General features: G+C 42.3%; 1 protein-coding gene across 4 annotated transcripts in view; it reads right to left on the reverse strand.

Moving 5' to 3' along the window:
- Positions 1–15,771, reverse strand: part of thada (THADA armadillo repeat containing) — a 272,868-nt gene that overhangs the window by 199,474 nt on the left and 57,623 nt on the right. For all 4 annotated transcript variants that reach the window (XM_060925591.1, XM_060925590.1, XM_060925592.1 and 1 more), the window contains one exon: positions 11,455–11,535. In XM_060925591.1, the coding sequence (XP_060781574.1) occupies positions 11,455–11,535 (81 nt within the window). The remainder of the gene's footprint in view (positions 1–11,454; positions 11,536–15,771) is intronic.

Genomic DNA, 15,771 nt, shown 5'->3' on the forward strand with positions numbered 1-15,771 from the left:
CGCGTCCCCGCGAAATACCTTCCACCGCTTCTTCGGCAAGAGACATTACTCCCACAATGGCGACAAACCACAGAAATGGACACATGGCAACAATAGGGTCTCGCACTGTACGGTGCTCGGGGGGCGCTATAGAGGCCCTGAGGCCCGCCTGGATCTGGGCTTCTGGTTCTCAGTAGCGGTGGCAGTCTAAGGAAAAGGAGCCAAATTTCGTGCGTTGTCGACCATGGCAAGCGCCCCAATAAGGGTCTTGTAAAGAGTTTGCTTGCCAAGTTTGACAAATCAGAAGCTGCAATATCATTTTTGCCATAACCAGCACCCCCAGGGGCGAAAGTGCACAAAATTTGGCATATACGTCAGGTGAGCTATGAAGAGTTTGCGTATCAAGTTTGATGACAATTGAGTAAATAGAAGATGAGATATAGATTTTTGAAGAATAAATTGTTTGGTTTTTCCCATGTCAGTAGGTGGCGCCATGCTGTACATGAGCGATTATGAGTTGGAAAAATAAGTGTCTACAACAGCAACGTACTATCACAAGGTAGTGGTGTGAAGGAAAAGCATAATGGAATAATTTACCAAATACCCGTTTTGGAGCAATTGCGTCGGCCAAAAACAGCGCCCCCCATTGACAAAAATTCCCAAAATGTGGTATACATGACGTGGGAGGTAGTAAGAGGGTGGCCGTGAAGTTTGACCAAATTTGAGGAAAGATTGGAATTTTTGCGCAAAAATAGCGCCCCCAGTGGAGAAATATCACAGAAATTGGGTAACATGTCAGAAGCCCAATGAGTGACTTGCGTGTGCAGTATGAGCAGGTTTGAGCAATCAGAAGATTTGTTATGAATTTTTAAGCATGTAAAATTTTGCATGTAAAATTGATTGACGTATAACTTCTGAACGGTTTATCCTACGTGAAACGTATTTAGTAACTTTTGTCAGCCATGTCTGTAGATGATGTGTATCAATTTTGGTGACATTCCTATGAACGGTCTAGGAGGAGTTGCGCCGTCTTCGTGGCCATGCATTTCGCACAAAAGTGAAATAACCTCACTTCCTGTTGGGCGTGGCTAATGCATTGGCATTACATTTTTGTCCGGCTTAGTGAGATACACATGCGTACCAAATGGCATGCCACTACTACAAACTACATGGCACCCAGGCACCTTAATGCGGGAGGCCAAAATCACAACGACTTAGGGGGCGCTATAGAGGCCCGGAGCCCCGGCCATGTTTGGGCTTCTGGTTCTGAGTAGCGGTGGCAATTCTCGGAACTGGTGCCAAATTTCATGCGTTTTCGCCCATGGCAAGCGCCCCGAAAATGGCCCAACAGCGGAGAAAAATAAAGAAGAAGAAGAAGAAGACGGAAGAAGAAGAAGACGGAAGAAGAAGAATTAAAGCCGCAAGCGGCCTCGACGGGCCCTCGCGCCAGCGGCCAAGGGGGGCGGGGGCATGCGTCCCCGCGAAATACCTTGCCCAGCTTCTTCGGCAAGAGACATTACTCCCACAATGGCGACAAAGCACAGAATCGGACACAGAGTACACGGTGCGCTGAGATGTTGTCATGGACAGAAAATTTTATGCCATGGCTTCCCAACCAAATTAATGTATTTACCTCATCAGTCACCAAGCTATAGCTACATAGGATTGTCTTCTGTTAGACATCTATTAGTCTGTATGTAATGCTACAACACTTGCTCCCGACTGCCTACCCATTCCCCACAAGTCATGTGTGTTTAAGGCAACCAAAACAACATACTCCTGGTGCCTCATGATTGTAAACACCACTCCTGCAAGTGATACAGCGCAATGAGCGCCCCCAGTGGTCAAAGTTCACCAAATTTGGTATACATGTCAAGGGATCTATGAAGAGTTGTTGTGTCAAGTTTGATCAAGTTTGACCAATCAGAAGCCGAGATATAAAATGTTGCCTGAAAACAGCGCCCCCAGTGGCAAAAGTTCACAAAATTTGGGAGATATGTCAGGTGACCTGTTAAGAGTGTGCGTATCATGTTTGATCAAGATTGAGTGAATAGAAGATGAGATATTGATTTTTGAAGAAAAAATGTTTTGGTTTTTCCCATGTCAGTAGGTGGCGCTATGCTGTACATGAGCGATTATGAGTTGGAAAAATAAGTGTCTACAACAGCAACGTACTATCACAAGGTAGTGGTGTGAAGGAAAAGCATTATGGAATTATTTACCAAAAACCCGTTTTGGAGCAATTGTGTCGGCCAAAAACAGCGCCCCCCATGGACGAAAATTCCCAAAACGTGGTATACATGACATGGGAGGTAGTAAGAGGGTGGCCGTGAAGTTTGACCAAATTTGAGGAAAGATTGGATATTTTGCCCAAAAATAGCGCCCCCAGTGGCGAAATATCACAGAATTTGGGTAACATGTCAGAAGCCCAATGATTGATTTGCGTGTGAAGTATGAGCAGTTTTGAGCAATTAGAAGATTTGTTATGAATTTTTAAGCATGTAAAATTTTGCATTGAAAATTGATTGACGTATAACTTCTGAACGGCTAATCCTACGTGAAATGTATTTAGGAACTTTTGTCAGCCATGTCTGTAGATGATGTCTTTCAATTTTGGTGACATTCCTATGAACGGCCTAGGAGGAGTTGCGCCGTCTTCGTGGCCATGCATTTCGCACAAAAGTGAAATTACCTCACTTCCTGTTGGGCGTGGCTAATGCATTGGCATTACATTTTTATCCGGCTTAGTGAGATACATATGTGAACCAAATGGCATGCCAGTACTACAAACTACATGGCAACCAGGCACCTTTATGCGGGAGGCCAAAATCACAACGACTTAGGGGGCGCTAACGAGGCCCTGAGGCCCACCCGGATCTGGGCTTCTGGTTCTCAGTAGCAGTGCCAGTCTAAGAAAAAGGAGCCAAATTTCGTGCGTTGTCGACCATGGCAAGCGCCCCAATAAGGATCTTGTAAAGAGTTTGCTTGCCAAGTTTGACAAATCAGAAGCTGCAATATCATTTTTGCCATAACCAGCACCCCCAGGGGCGAAAGTGCACAAAATTTGGCGTACATGTCAGGTGAGCTATGAAGAGTTTGCATATCAAGTTTGATGACAATTGAGTAAATAGAAGATGAGATATAGATTTTTGAAGAATAAAGTTTTTGGTTTTTCCCATGTCAGTAGGTGGCGCTATGCTGTACATGAGCGATTATGAGTTGGAAAAATAAGTGTCTACAACAGCAACGTACTATCACAAGGTAGTGGTGTGCAGGAAAAGCATTATGGAATTATTTACCAAAAACCCGTTTTGGAGCAATTGCGTCGGCCAAAAACAGCGCCCCCCATGGACGAAAATTCCCAAAATGTGGTATACATGACATGGGAGGTAGAAAGAGGGTGGCCGTGAAGTTTGACCAAATTTGAGGAAAGATTGGAATTTTTGCCCAAAAATAGCGCCCCCAGTGGCGAAATATCACAGAAATTGGGTAACATGTCAGAACCCCAATCAGTGATTTGCGTGTGCAGTATGAGCAGTTTTGAGCAATCAGAAGATTTGTTATGAATTTTGAAGCATGTAAAATTTTGCATCAAAAATTGATTGACGTATAACTTCTGAACGGTTTATCCTACGTGAAACGTATTTAGTAACTTTTGTCAGCCATGTCTGTAGATGATGTGTATCAATTTTGGTGACATTCCTATGAACGGTCTAGGAGGAGTTGCGCCGTCTTCGTGGCCATGCATTTCGCACAAAAGTGAAATTACCTCACTTCCTGTTGGGCGTGGCTAATGCATTGGCATTACATTTTTGTCCGGCTTAGTGAGATACATATGCATACCAAATGGCATGCCACTACTACAAACTATATGGCAACCAGGCACCTTAATGCGGGAGGCCAAAATCACAGCGACTTAGGGGGCGCTATAGAGGCCCTGAGACCCGGCCAAGTTTGGGCTTCTGGTTCTGAGTAGCGGTGGCAATTCTCGGAACTGGTGCCAAATTTCGTGCGTTTTCGCCCATGGCAAGCGCCCCGAAAATGGCCCAACAGCGGAGAAAAATAAAGAAGAAGAAGAAGACGGAAGAATAATAATAGTGAACTCTTACAAGAACAATAGGGCCTTCGCCCATAGGGCTCGGGCCCTAATAATAATAATAAATGACTTTGCGTTTGTACAGCTGCTGCTTCTCGTCGCTTAAAAATGGCGATCTTTCGCGGTCTTGTTATTGTTGTTGGTCTTAACAACTCCGCACCCCCCCCCCCCCGCTGACGTAAGCGGTTCTTTCCTCTGGCCCAGCAGAGAGTTGGTGCTAGCCTGGAACCGGTTTTTCTGGCCCCAGAGCCAGTTCTTTGTCAGTGGAAACAGAAAACCCGGTTCCAAACTAAGCACTGGCCCCGAACCAGCCCTGGAACTGCTTTGGTGGAAAAGGGGCAATAAAGTACTTTGTTTTGAAATAGAGAAAATAAAATCACAATTCCACCTTACCTTTGAAGAGTTTTAGACCAAACTTCGTAGCATCTTTACAGCTTTCAGGAACAGCATTTTCTTTCATAATTTGTAATTCTTCCTCGCTTACGGAGACGAAGCGATTGGCTGCCATTTTGCCGAGTCGCTCGAGGTGATTATCGAGAAAGTGTCTGAATTTCCCGACCAATCAGTTTCTATCATCACTTCTTTATTTATACTAATGCTTATTACATGGCTTTGTTGAATATTCAATTCTGATTGGTCAATTACAGCATTATATGGTCTGTGGTTTCTGTATAACAGATCGATGCTATGGGCCACATCATTAAAGGAAGCAATAAAATCATTTTTCAAAGCAGGATTTTGTGTCAAATTATTGATTTCTTTAGTAAGCAGTAATAAACCCTTTAGTAAGCAGTAATAAACCCTTTAGTAAGCAGTAATAAACCCTTTCATGGTGAGCCAAGGCCCTTCCAATTCATACTGGGGTCCTGCATCACCCGGTCAGGATTTATTTCACGATATTTGCCAGTTTGCTGTACGTTATCCCTTACTTATCACACAGGTGTCACAAATGAAGTGATTCTGATAAACCCCAACGAAAAAATCTGTCGGATTTTCATATAAAGCATGTACAGGATCTCATTGTGGATAGATATTGATCAGGAGAGCAGTGCAAAAGAATTTCCAATACATCCCATCTAACATGGAACACTGAAGGCCATCATCAATTCTTTGTTTGCATGTGACGTCATAGCTAATTATGCATGAGGCTTTGAATAGGAAGAGGGCCATGTTGGAGGATATACCAAACTCAGGCAGCGCACATTTACTATAGAAGATATGCTTGAGAGGTTGTTACGCTCAAGAACTCCTTTTGTTTCTTCGCTATGCCGACTCTGTGCTGTAATTGGATGCGGAAACAACTCTATTTGAGACGAGGGGACTTATAAGTTCTTTAAAATTCCAGCAATTATAAATAATCAAGGAGAAAAAAAAAACCAAGAGGGTTGTCCACAGAGCGTAGATGTCAATGGCTGTCCAACATAAACTGGGCTGATCTAAGCGATGAGAAAGCAAAAACCACACGAGTCTGCAGTGAACATTTTATCAATGGTAAGCGCTACGAACTAGTTATTAATGAAAGATTCCAATATATAAGAAATATTGGATTGTTTAATAGCCCGATTGTGCAGAAACTCGCCGCTGTTAAACGTGACAAAGTCGTGATCGAGTGCGTGAGCCGACAATCAAAGGCTTCTACGATTATTACATTTTAAAAAGAGCTGTATAGAATTTTTGATGCTGCTGCTTTTATTTTGCTTTTTCTTTCCATTAGGGAAACCAGCTGATCTCTACAATTTTACGAATCCAGACTGGGCTCCAACACAAAATATGGGCCACAACAAAATAAAAGATGGTACTAAAGCGGTAGCTTGAAATGCTAGGTTTACGGAGTGCAGAAAGAAACGCAAAATGATTGAAGAATCTTCCCAAACGATCACAGAGTCAAATCGAACAAGACTCATGTCAATCCCCTACCTCAAACATTGCAGCCTCCTTACCCGGTGAGGGCTCTTTTATAACTAAATAGGTTATATAGTGTGTTAGATACCCATCTTTTGAAGCAGTCAAAATAATTAGGGCCCGAGCCCTATGGGCGAAGGCCCTATTGTTCTTGTAAGAGTTCACTATTATTATTCTTCCGTCTTCTTCTTCTTCTTCTTCTTTATTTTTCTCCGCTGTTGGGCCATTTTCGGGGCGCTTGCCATGGGCGAAAACGCACGAAATTTGGCACCACTTCCGAGAATTGCCACCGCTACTCAGAACCAAAAGCCCAAACTTGGCCGGGGCTCAGGGCCTCTGTAGCGCCCCCTAAGTCGTTGTGATTTTGGCCTCCTGCATTAAGGTGCCTGGTTGCCATATAGTTTGTAGTACTGGCATGCCTTTTGGTAGGCATATGTATCTCACTAAGCCGGACAAAAATGTAATGCCAATGCATTAGCCATGCCCAACAGGAAGTGAGGTAATTTCACTTTTGTGCGAAATGCATGGCCACGAAGACGGCGCAACTCCTCCTAGACCGTTCATAGGGATGTCACCAAAATTGATACACATCATCTACAGACATGGCTGACAAAAGTTACTAAATACGTTTCACGTTGGATAAACCGTTCAGAAGTTATACGTCAATCAATTTTCACTTCAAAATTTTACATGCTAAAAAATTCATTACAAATGTTCTAATTGCTCAAAACTGCTCATACTTCACACGCTAATCACTCATTGGGCTTCTGACATGTTACCCAATTTCTGTGATATTTCGCCACTGGGGGCGCTATTTTTGGGCAAAAAATCCAATCTTTCCTCAAACTTGGTCAAACTTCACGAGCACCCTCTTACTACCTCCCATGTCATGTATACCACATTTTGTGAATTTTCGTCCATGGGGGGCGCTGTTTTTGGCCGACGCAATTTCTCCAAAATGGGTTTTTGGTTAATAATTCCATAATGCTTTTCCTTCACACCACTACCTTGTGATAGTACGTTGCTGTTGTTGAAACTTATTTTTCCAACTCATAATCGCTCATGTACAGCATAGCGCCACCTACTGACATGGGAAAAACCAAACAATTTATTCTTCAAAAATCTATATCTCATCTTCTATTTACTCAATTTTCATCACACTTCATACGCAAACTCTTCATAGCTCACCTGACATATACGCCAAATTTTGTGCACTTTCGCCCCTGGGGGTGCTGGTTATGGCAGAAATGATATTGCAGCTTCTGATTTGTCAACCTTGGCAAGCACACTCTTTACAAGACCCTTATTGGGGCGCTTGCCATGGTCGACAACGCTCGAAATTTGGCTCCTTTTTCTTAGACTGCCACCGCTACTGAGAACCAGAAGCCCAGATCCAGGCGGGCCTCAGGGCCTCTATAGCGCCCCCTAACGTGTTGTGATTTTTGCCTCTCGCATTAAGGTGCCTGGTTGCCACGTAGTTTGTAGTAGTGGCATGCCCTTTGGTACACATATGTATCTCACCAGGCCGGACAAAAATGTAATGCCAATGCATTGGCCACGCCCTACAGGAAGTGAGGTAATTTCACTTTTGTGCGAAATGCATGGCCACGAAGACGGCGCAACTCCTCCTAGACCGTTCATAGGAACGTCACCAAAATTGATACACATCATCTACAGACATGGCTGACAAAAGTTGCTAAATACGTTTCACGTAGGGTAAACCGTTCAGAAGTTATACGTCAATCATTTTTCAATGCAGAATTTTACATGCTTAAAAATTCATTACAAATCTTCTAATTGCTCAACACTGCTCATACTTCACACGCATATCACTCATTGGGCTTCTGACATGTGACCCAATTTCTGTGATGTTTCGCCACTGGGGGCGCTATTTTTGGGCAAAAGTTCCAATCTTTCCTCAAATTTGGTCAAACTTCACGGCCACCCTCTTACTACCTCCCATGTCATGTATACCACATTTTGGGAATTTTCGTCCATTGGGGGGCACTGTTTTTGGCCCACGCAATTGCTCCAAAACGGCTTTTTGGTAAATAATTCCATAATGCTTTTCCTTCACACCACTACCTTGTGATTGTACGTTGCTGTTGTAGACACTTATTTTTCCAACTCATAATCGCTCATCTGCAGCATAGCGCCACCTACTGACATGGGAAAAACCAAAAAATTTATTCTTCAAAAATCTATATCTCATCTTCTATTTACTCAATTGTCATCAAACTTCATACGCAAACTCTTCATAGCTCACCTGACATATACGCCAAATTTTGTGCACTTTCGCCCCTGGGGGTGCTGATTATGGCAAAAATGATATTGCAGCTTCTGATTTGTCAATCTTGGCAAGCAAACTCTTTTCAAGACCCTTATTGAGGCGCTTGCCATGGTCGACAACGCACGAAGTGCGAGACCCTATTGTTGCCATGTGTCCAATTCTGTGCTTTGTCGCCATTGTGGGAGTAATGTCTCTTGCCGCAGAAGCTGTGGAAGGTATTTCGCAGGGATGCATGCCCCCGCCCCCCTTGGCCGCTGGCGCGAGGGCCCGTCGAGGCCGCTTGCGGCTTTAATTGTTTTTAAAATAGATCTGAGAAATGACTACAAGCTTCTAAAGGTAACTCCTCTTTACCTTCCAGTCTGTACTTTCCTCTTTTTGATTGCTTGGGTTAAAAATGGCAAATTATGATGACTGGATTGATTATTCACTTAAATATGAATAATATGATACATTTTGGGTATTTGATGTGGCGAAATAGGACACAATGGAAAAATCAAGAACACACCGGAAAGATGAGAATAACGGCGGTGGTAAAAGAACAGCGACTGGACCGGCTGAAGGTCACGCAGGTATCTGCTGCGGCGCGCAAGCAACGGGACATCACTACCGCACCGGACGGAGCGGGGGCGGGGCAAAATGACTGGCCGTAGATTCTATCAAAAGTTCGATCTAAATTGACCATGGTTGCAAAATATTGGCCAAAAATACGCAAACACTACGAAATATGAAAGTAAGATGAAAAAGAAATAAATATTCTATTGCCTTATACTGCAAGACTAAAACAAAATAAAACTGTCAAAACTCTCCTTTTCAGTGATAACGTCCGAACAGATCACTCGCGTAACAGAAAGACCGCAAATGGAAGCACGATCAACTTCTAACTGTCGGAGTGGAAAATTCCATTCTACACATGCAAATCGTTAATGTGTGTCCTTCCCCGCACACAAATAACACGCTACGGTAAAAAAAAATAGACCACAACTCATTTTATAGCTCAGAAATTCATACAAGACCAGCTACCATCGTAACATATTCTGTAAGAAACATATTCTATACCTAACTTTCAGCTTTCGTTTTAAAAAACTAAATCGCAGATTTATAACTAAATTTTTATATGGCGTAGTGATTTTAAGTTACTACTTTTGGTGAGGTCGTGACCCTGAGGCTTTCTGTTTAGATCAAAGCACACGATCGTATTGGTTTTGGGTCTGCAGAAAATGGAGTTACAACAGTGATCAAATATTTTGCATGATGTTTTATTACGGTTATGATTATTCTGTGAGGCACCAATCCTTAGGTGTATAAAGTTACAACTTAAAATACAATTAGTGATAACTGTAGACTTTTCAGTGGACTACAACCTTTTTAAGGGAATGCGATGTAGTCAACCATTTATCATGTCCCAGATCAAGCCGCCATTTTTCCACAAATTTGCAGAATTTTTGCCAAATTCTGAATATTCACATCAAAGATTTAGTTTTATCTGTATTATTTCTTTCATCATTTTATTTCAAATTAAAACCAACAATCACATATAGTTTATTGACTGTATATTTAGTGGGGTACCCCCACAGTACCCAGTTTCTGAGACAGACCCAAATAGATAGATAGATAGATAGATAGATAGATAGATAGATAGATAGATAGATAGATAGATAGATAGATAGATCCTCCGACATGATGGCGGTCAATGACAAAGTTTTCGTCACATGGTTGCAAACGAAGAATTTAACTAAAACTAAACATCGGAAGAGATGGTTGAGCGAGTGGGTTCGCGAATATTGAAGATTTGTGAAATCGTTCATGGAATTCACATACTTTTAAATTTCTCATTCAAACTTTGAGGAATAAATCTTATATTGCTCAATATTAAAGTGAATATTCTGGACCAATTTCGTGTTTTTTTTTTATATGAAAGTATGTCCCTTTACACACTCATCCAGAAGGGTAATTTTGCACAAGGCCATCTGTCTACAGCAGAAAAAAAAAAAAACGGGTCTGGAAAAATCCCAAGGGAGTCTGGAGCCAGATTCGTGACGTCACCTGTGGAAGCGTCAGCAGGCTGCGCGAGCTTTGCACGGTTTCAGTGCACAGCCTGTGTAGACCAAGCGCTCCCGTTTCTCTCTCATTGTCCGGTCTTTTGGGAAACGATGAGTACTAATCCCATCAAGATTGGTGTTGCTACACCCTCCTACGATACATCTGTTAACCATTTTAATAATTATGCGATAATGTTGAAGAAACTGAGAGTGTGAATGGTTGTCTGTGTCTATGTGTCAGCCCTGTGATGACCTGGCGACTTGTCCAGGGTGTACCCCGCCTTTCGCCCGTAGTCAGCTGGGATAGGCTCCAGCTTGCCTGCAACCCTGTAGAACAGGATAAAGCGGCTACAGATAATGAGATGAGAAATTTGCAGAAAACCACCAGGTCGTTTTCTCATAAACAAACCAGCGCTGACGTAGGATTCAGAGGGAGGCGTCCTGCATGCAACATCACAAAAATCAATGTTTCCCGGGAAATCCAAATGCCAAGTTTTTTCAGAGGTGGATCAATTCGCCTCAAATGGCTTGATTTCAACTGAATTTTTCTGGTAATCTGTGGGTGGTAGAAATGGGCAACTGGACTTGCTTGAAGATTCTTGAAAACGTTTCACCTCTCGTCCAAAAGGCTTCCTCAGTTCTGTCTGACTAATAGGGAGTATCAGATATTAGTCAGACAGAACTGAGGAAGCCTTTTGGACGAGAGGTGAAACGTTTTCAAGAATCTTCAAGCAAGTCCAGTTGCCCATTTCTACCACCCACAGTTTACTATGACCTGGATCACTGAGAATCTTCACAGACAAATTTTTCTGGTATTGCGCAAGGTAAAAAAATTGCACAAAATGCAAAATGTGACAGATATTTGACCAAAGTTTAATATAAAATAGGAGAATTACATTGATCTTGCTCCTGAATTTACCCGTGATATGCACTTTAAGCCTGTTCAGTTTCATTTGCCTAGACGATGTACTTTCTGGGATATTTACATCTCAAATAATAGCAAATTTTTCAAAACACGCTGTAGTTTGGAGAGATGCTTTTTACTTTTCAGTAAGACTGACGTGCTTTATTCGGGGGAGGGGGGACTAAGATGACTAAACTCACACATAGCAGCAGAAATGTGAAGTGGAAATGAACTCTTGACTCACTGGTCAGACTCTTCAGTTCAGCGCTGTCCAAAACCACAGCCTCCACTCGGGGTGCTTTCTTCTTCACCACCATGATTGAACCTAAATCACAAACACACACAAGAACAGCTGGATGGGATGACTGAGACAACTTTAATGTTTCAAAACCACTTGGGCAATTCAGGTGGGAGCCATGAAACAAAGCTCAGAGGAAGATGAAAGACAGGAAACTGTCTCAGAGCTGACACATCTCAAAAAAGTGACGCAGGGGAAATACCAGAGCACCAATTCACCTGGTGAAGATGGATGGAGCAAATGGACTGCATTCTGAAGGAGGGGGGCTTATTTACAAGAAATAATGTGTAATTATACAATAATAATATTAAAATCCTGTCCCTGTCATTGAACCTCTAGGACTATGTGGTTTGATTTACTGACTGTACGACGCTTTTTTACTCTTTTACATACTTGCCAACCTTCCCGATTTTAGCCTCCGTCTCCCGATCATATTTGTTAAAAACTGGATAATCTCCCGGTTTTAGGAAATCCCTACCACCAAGTTAAAAATACTCCCGATTGCGTCCAATCAGAATCATATGAGAAAAACTGCTGACGTCAACTGATTTTTAACCAATCAATGAACAGAACGACAGTCACTTCCATAATGTACGGTAGGATTCACCCAGGCTGTCTGACATTTTTTACAAGCAGTCATTCATCATGGCCACTAAACCCAATACCAAACGGCAAAAATATGAATGCAAATACCAGGTTGCACGGGAGAATGAATGTCCATGGATAAGCAAATGTTCGACCAGCCAGTTACACATTTTAAGGTAAAGATACGTTAAATCAGAATATAATGGACATCTGAGTGTGAAATTAAACTAGACTTCCCGACCATTTCAGAAACAAACTATACAACTTCTAAAGTGTTTAGTGAAATTTTGCATGACTGAGAATTTGTTTGGTGAGCGTATTTGAATAGTGTCGTATTGCTATTTTGAATTTACGTTTGAAAGTTTTAAGTGGGTGGCACGGTGGTGTAGTGGTTAGCGCTGTCGCTTCACAGCAAGAAGGTCCGGGTTCGAGCCCCGTGGCTGGCGAGGGCCTTTCTGTGTGGAGTTTGCATGTTCTCCCCGTGTCCGCGTGGGTTTCCTCCGGGTGCTCCGGTTTCCCCCACAGTCCAAAGACATGCAGGTTAGGTTAACTGGTGACTCTAAATTGACCGTAGGTGTGAATGTGAGTGTGAATGGTTGTCTGTGTCTATGTGTCAGCCCTGTGATGACCTGGCGACTTGTCCAGGGTGTACCCCGCCTTTCGCCCGTAGTCAGCTGGGATAGGCTCCAGCTTGCCTGCGACCCTGTAGAACAGGATAAAGCAGCTGGAGATAATGAGATGAGAAGTTTTAAGTGAATTATCTGGAAAGTGACTGATTTTGATAGCCTAGTAAACTAGACCCACCTGCCTAGCGGCCAAAAATATTTTTGCCTAGCGAATGGGTCTAGCCTCGCACCATATAAACAAAAACACCCCAGGGAATCAAATCGTGCCCGCCAATCACAACGCAAGGTTTTTGTTTGGATTCTTTGGGCGGGCTTTTGCAGGAGTGACGACAAAGCTGCGCGACACTGGAGAAAGCGCAACAGGAAAGATGGCTACAGCTAGTGAACAGCGCGCGTTTGACTCCGCTTTGGAATCAGTTTTAGAAGAATTAGACTTGGAGTTTTCGTTGAAACATGAGCAGGAAGAGGCTCTCCGCTCATTCCTTTTCAAGAAGGACGTTTTCGCTGTTTTGCCGACCGGCTATGGCAAAAGTCTGATCTACCAGCTGGCTCCGCTCGTAGCCAAAAGGATGGGGCTAGTTTGTGCAGTACGAAGAATTAATAAACAGCTTTGAAACATTACTTTTTGATTGTTTCTTATTTTCCCGTTATTTTAAATTTAAGGGAAATTATTTCACCAAACACCACTAAATAAAAACTCCCAAAAACAGTTTAAGCAAACACTTGGGGAAAAAAAAAAATGAGTATGTGGTACAGACTCCAAACTTGTGGTCATTATCTCCAAACTTCTTAATATCTAGAACCTGTTTATTAATTAATACGCATTTTGAAAAATTATTTATTTCAAGGTCTCCCCCACTGCTTTCTGTTGCTCTGACTACGTCACAGTCACTGTTGCGCTGATTGGTCAGAGTGTTGGCCTATACGCACAGAGACAGTTTGAAAGACAGCGGTTTGTTCCTCCCACACCCTTCAGAAATGTCTAAAGATCGAGGCCAGACTAAATATTCACATTTAGTCTGGCTTGCCAGGCTATGATTTTGATAGAGTTTTAAGTGAAAGATTACTAGTGAGTGGATTTTGGTCGGACTAAAATTTTGCATTCGAGTGAATTTCTTTGCGGAGTATATTTTGATAGTATGGTAGTATTTATAGTGCCATTTTTAAATTTTGTTTGAAAACTTTCAAAAAGTTTGCAAATGAGCAAATTCCTTTGATGCATTCCGACAGGATTTGGATAGGATTTCTAGTGCTTTCTAAAAATTCTGTTGGAAAGTGTTTAGTGAGAGAGATGCATTTTAGTAGCACTAAGACAGTGCAGTATTTGAGTTGTTACTATTTTGGTTAAATCTTATTAAAATTTAATATATATATATATATGAGATATTATAGTTCTCTGTATTTTTACATGAGCTTACAGAAGGAAAACACATTTGATGCAATCCAATAATACTTTCATTCACGGTGACTATTTTAAGAAATGATAAACATTCTTCTAAAGCAGGGGTCATCAAACTACGGCCCGCGGGCCGACTCCAGCCCGCCACCCCCCTTTGACCGGCCCCCCAGCCCCTCTGCCCCCCACCACTTGAACCGGCCCTATGAGGCAATCCCCAAAAGTGGTCATGGCCTATTTTTTTAAATTGCTTTTTAGCAAATAACAACATGTCTGCATTTTGTATTTTGTTGATTTTATCAATTAAAATTGATATTTAGTTATTAAATGAACTATTCATATTTTCCGAATTTTCGTCATATGCTCGCGATCAAGCAGTGACAGGCAGCGCATGCGCAGAGAACTGTCAGTGTTCTGGACAGCAAAATGGCTAGCGGTAAGCTGACAGAGAGTGCAGAGTTTTTAAAGAACAGTGGACCACCGATTATTTTTTCGTTCAGTGTAAGGACCGTGCAGTTTGTCTTGCATGTAAAGAAAGTGTGTCGGTTTTCAAAGAATATAATCTGCGTCATCACTACGAAACCCGCCACAAAGAGTATGCTAGTTTGCGAGGGCAAACAAGAGAAGACAGGATTCGGAGGATGAAATGCGGACTGGCTGCACAACAGAACGTATTCCTTCGCCAAACCCAGATCAACCAGGCTGCTGTCCGAGCTCACTGTAAGATAGCTCACCTACTAGCTACCCATGGAAAGCCGTTTACTGATGGGGACTTTGTTAAAGTATGCATGCTTGCTGTGGCTGAGGAGGTGTGTCCCGACAAGAAGGATGTGCTCAATGCGGTGAGTCTCTCCGCACCTACTATGACCAGGCGAACCGAAGATTCGGGGGACAACGTGTATGACCAGCTGAATGAGAAAGCGTCAGAATTTGAGTTTTTTTGCTTTGGCCATGGATGAGAGCAATGATGTGCAGGACACAGCACAACTGCTGTGATCTATTGCTCATATTATAATTTCACTGTTTTTTAAATGTATTTATTTTATAGGCCTATTTATTTGATCTTTATTAAGTGCTGCACACAATTATTATTAATAATATCAACAGGCCTACCTACAATTTATCATTTTTCACTCACCTTTGCCAGTGTCAATCACCTCAACTAGGCAGATGTTTCTTACCTTGACAGCTTTGATGTTATTTTTATTAGAAAATAAATAAATGGAATATCTGTGGTATTTCAAATTAAAACAAAGTGTGAAGACTCGATTACTACTTTTGCAAACCACTAGTAAAAATAAATATGTGCCAGGAATCAAGTGTGGGGGTATAGTAGTGTGGGGGTATAGTAGTGTGGGGGTATAGTAGTGTGGGGGTATAGTAGTGGGGATGGCTGTGCCAGGCTAGTAATCTCTACTACACAACGAGGCCTGCTGGTGGTCATATAATTCTATGTTATATAGCTGACCCGACCCCGGCCCCCCATCACAGTCAGGAACAATGTGGCCCCCAGAGAAAAAAAGTTTGGTGACCCCTGTTCTAAAGCATCGCTTGTGTTATTTTCTGTGGGTCTCTGTATGCAGACAATATTCAGGCATGAGATTTTTCAGCTAAAAATCTGATTTAAGACTTCCCTTTCATTGTTATTATTTTAAA

This window comes from Neoarius graeffei, chromosome 7 (assembly GCF_027579695.1).
Source record: "Neoarius graeffei isolate fNeoGra1 chromosome 7, fNeoGra1.pri, whole genome shotgun sequence".
NCBI lineage: Eukaryota > Metazoa > Chordata > Actinopteri > Siluriformes > Ariidae > Neoarius > Neoarius graeffei.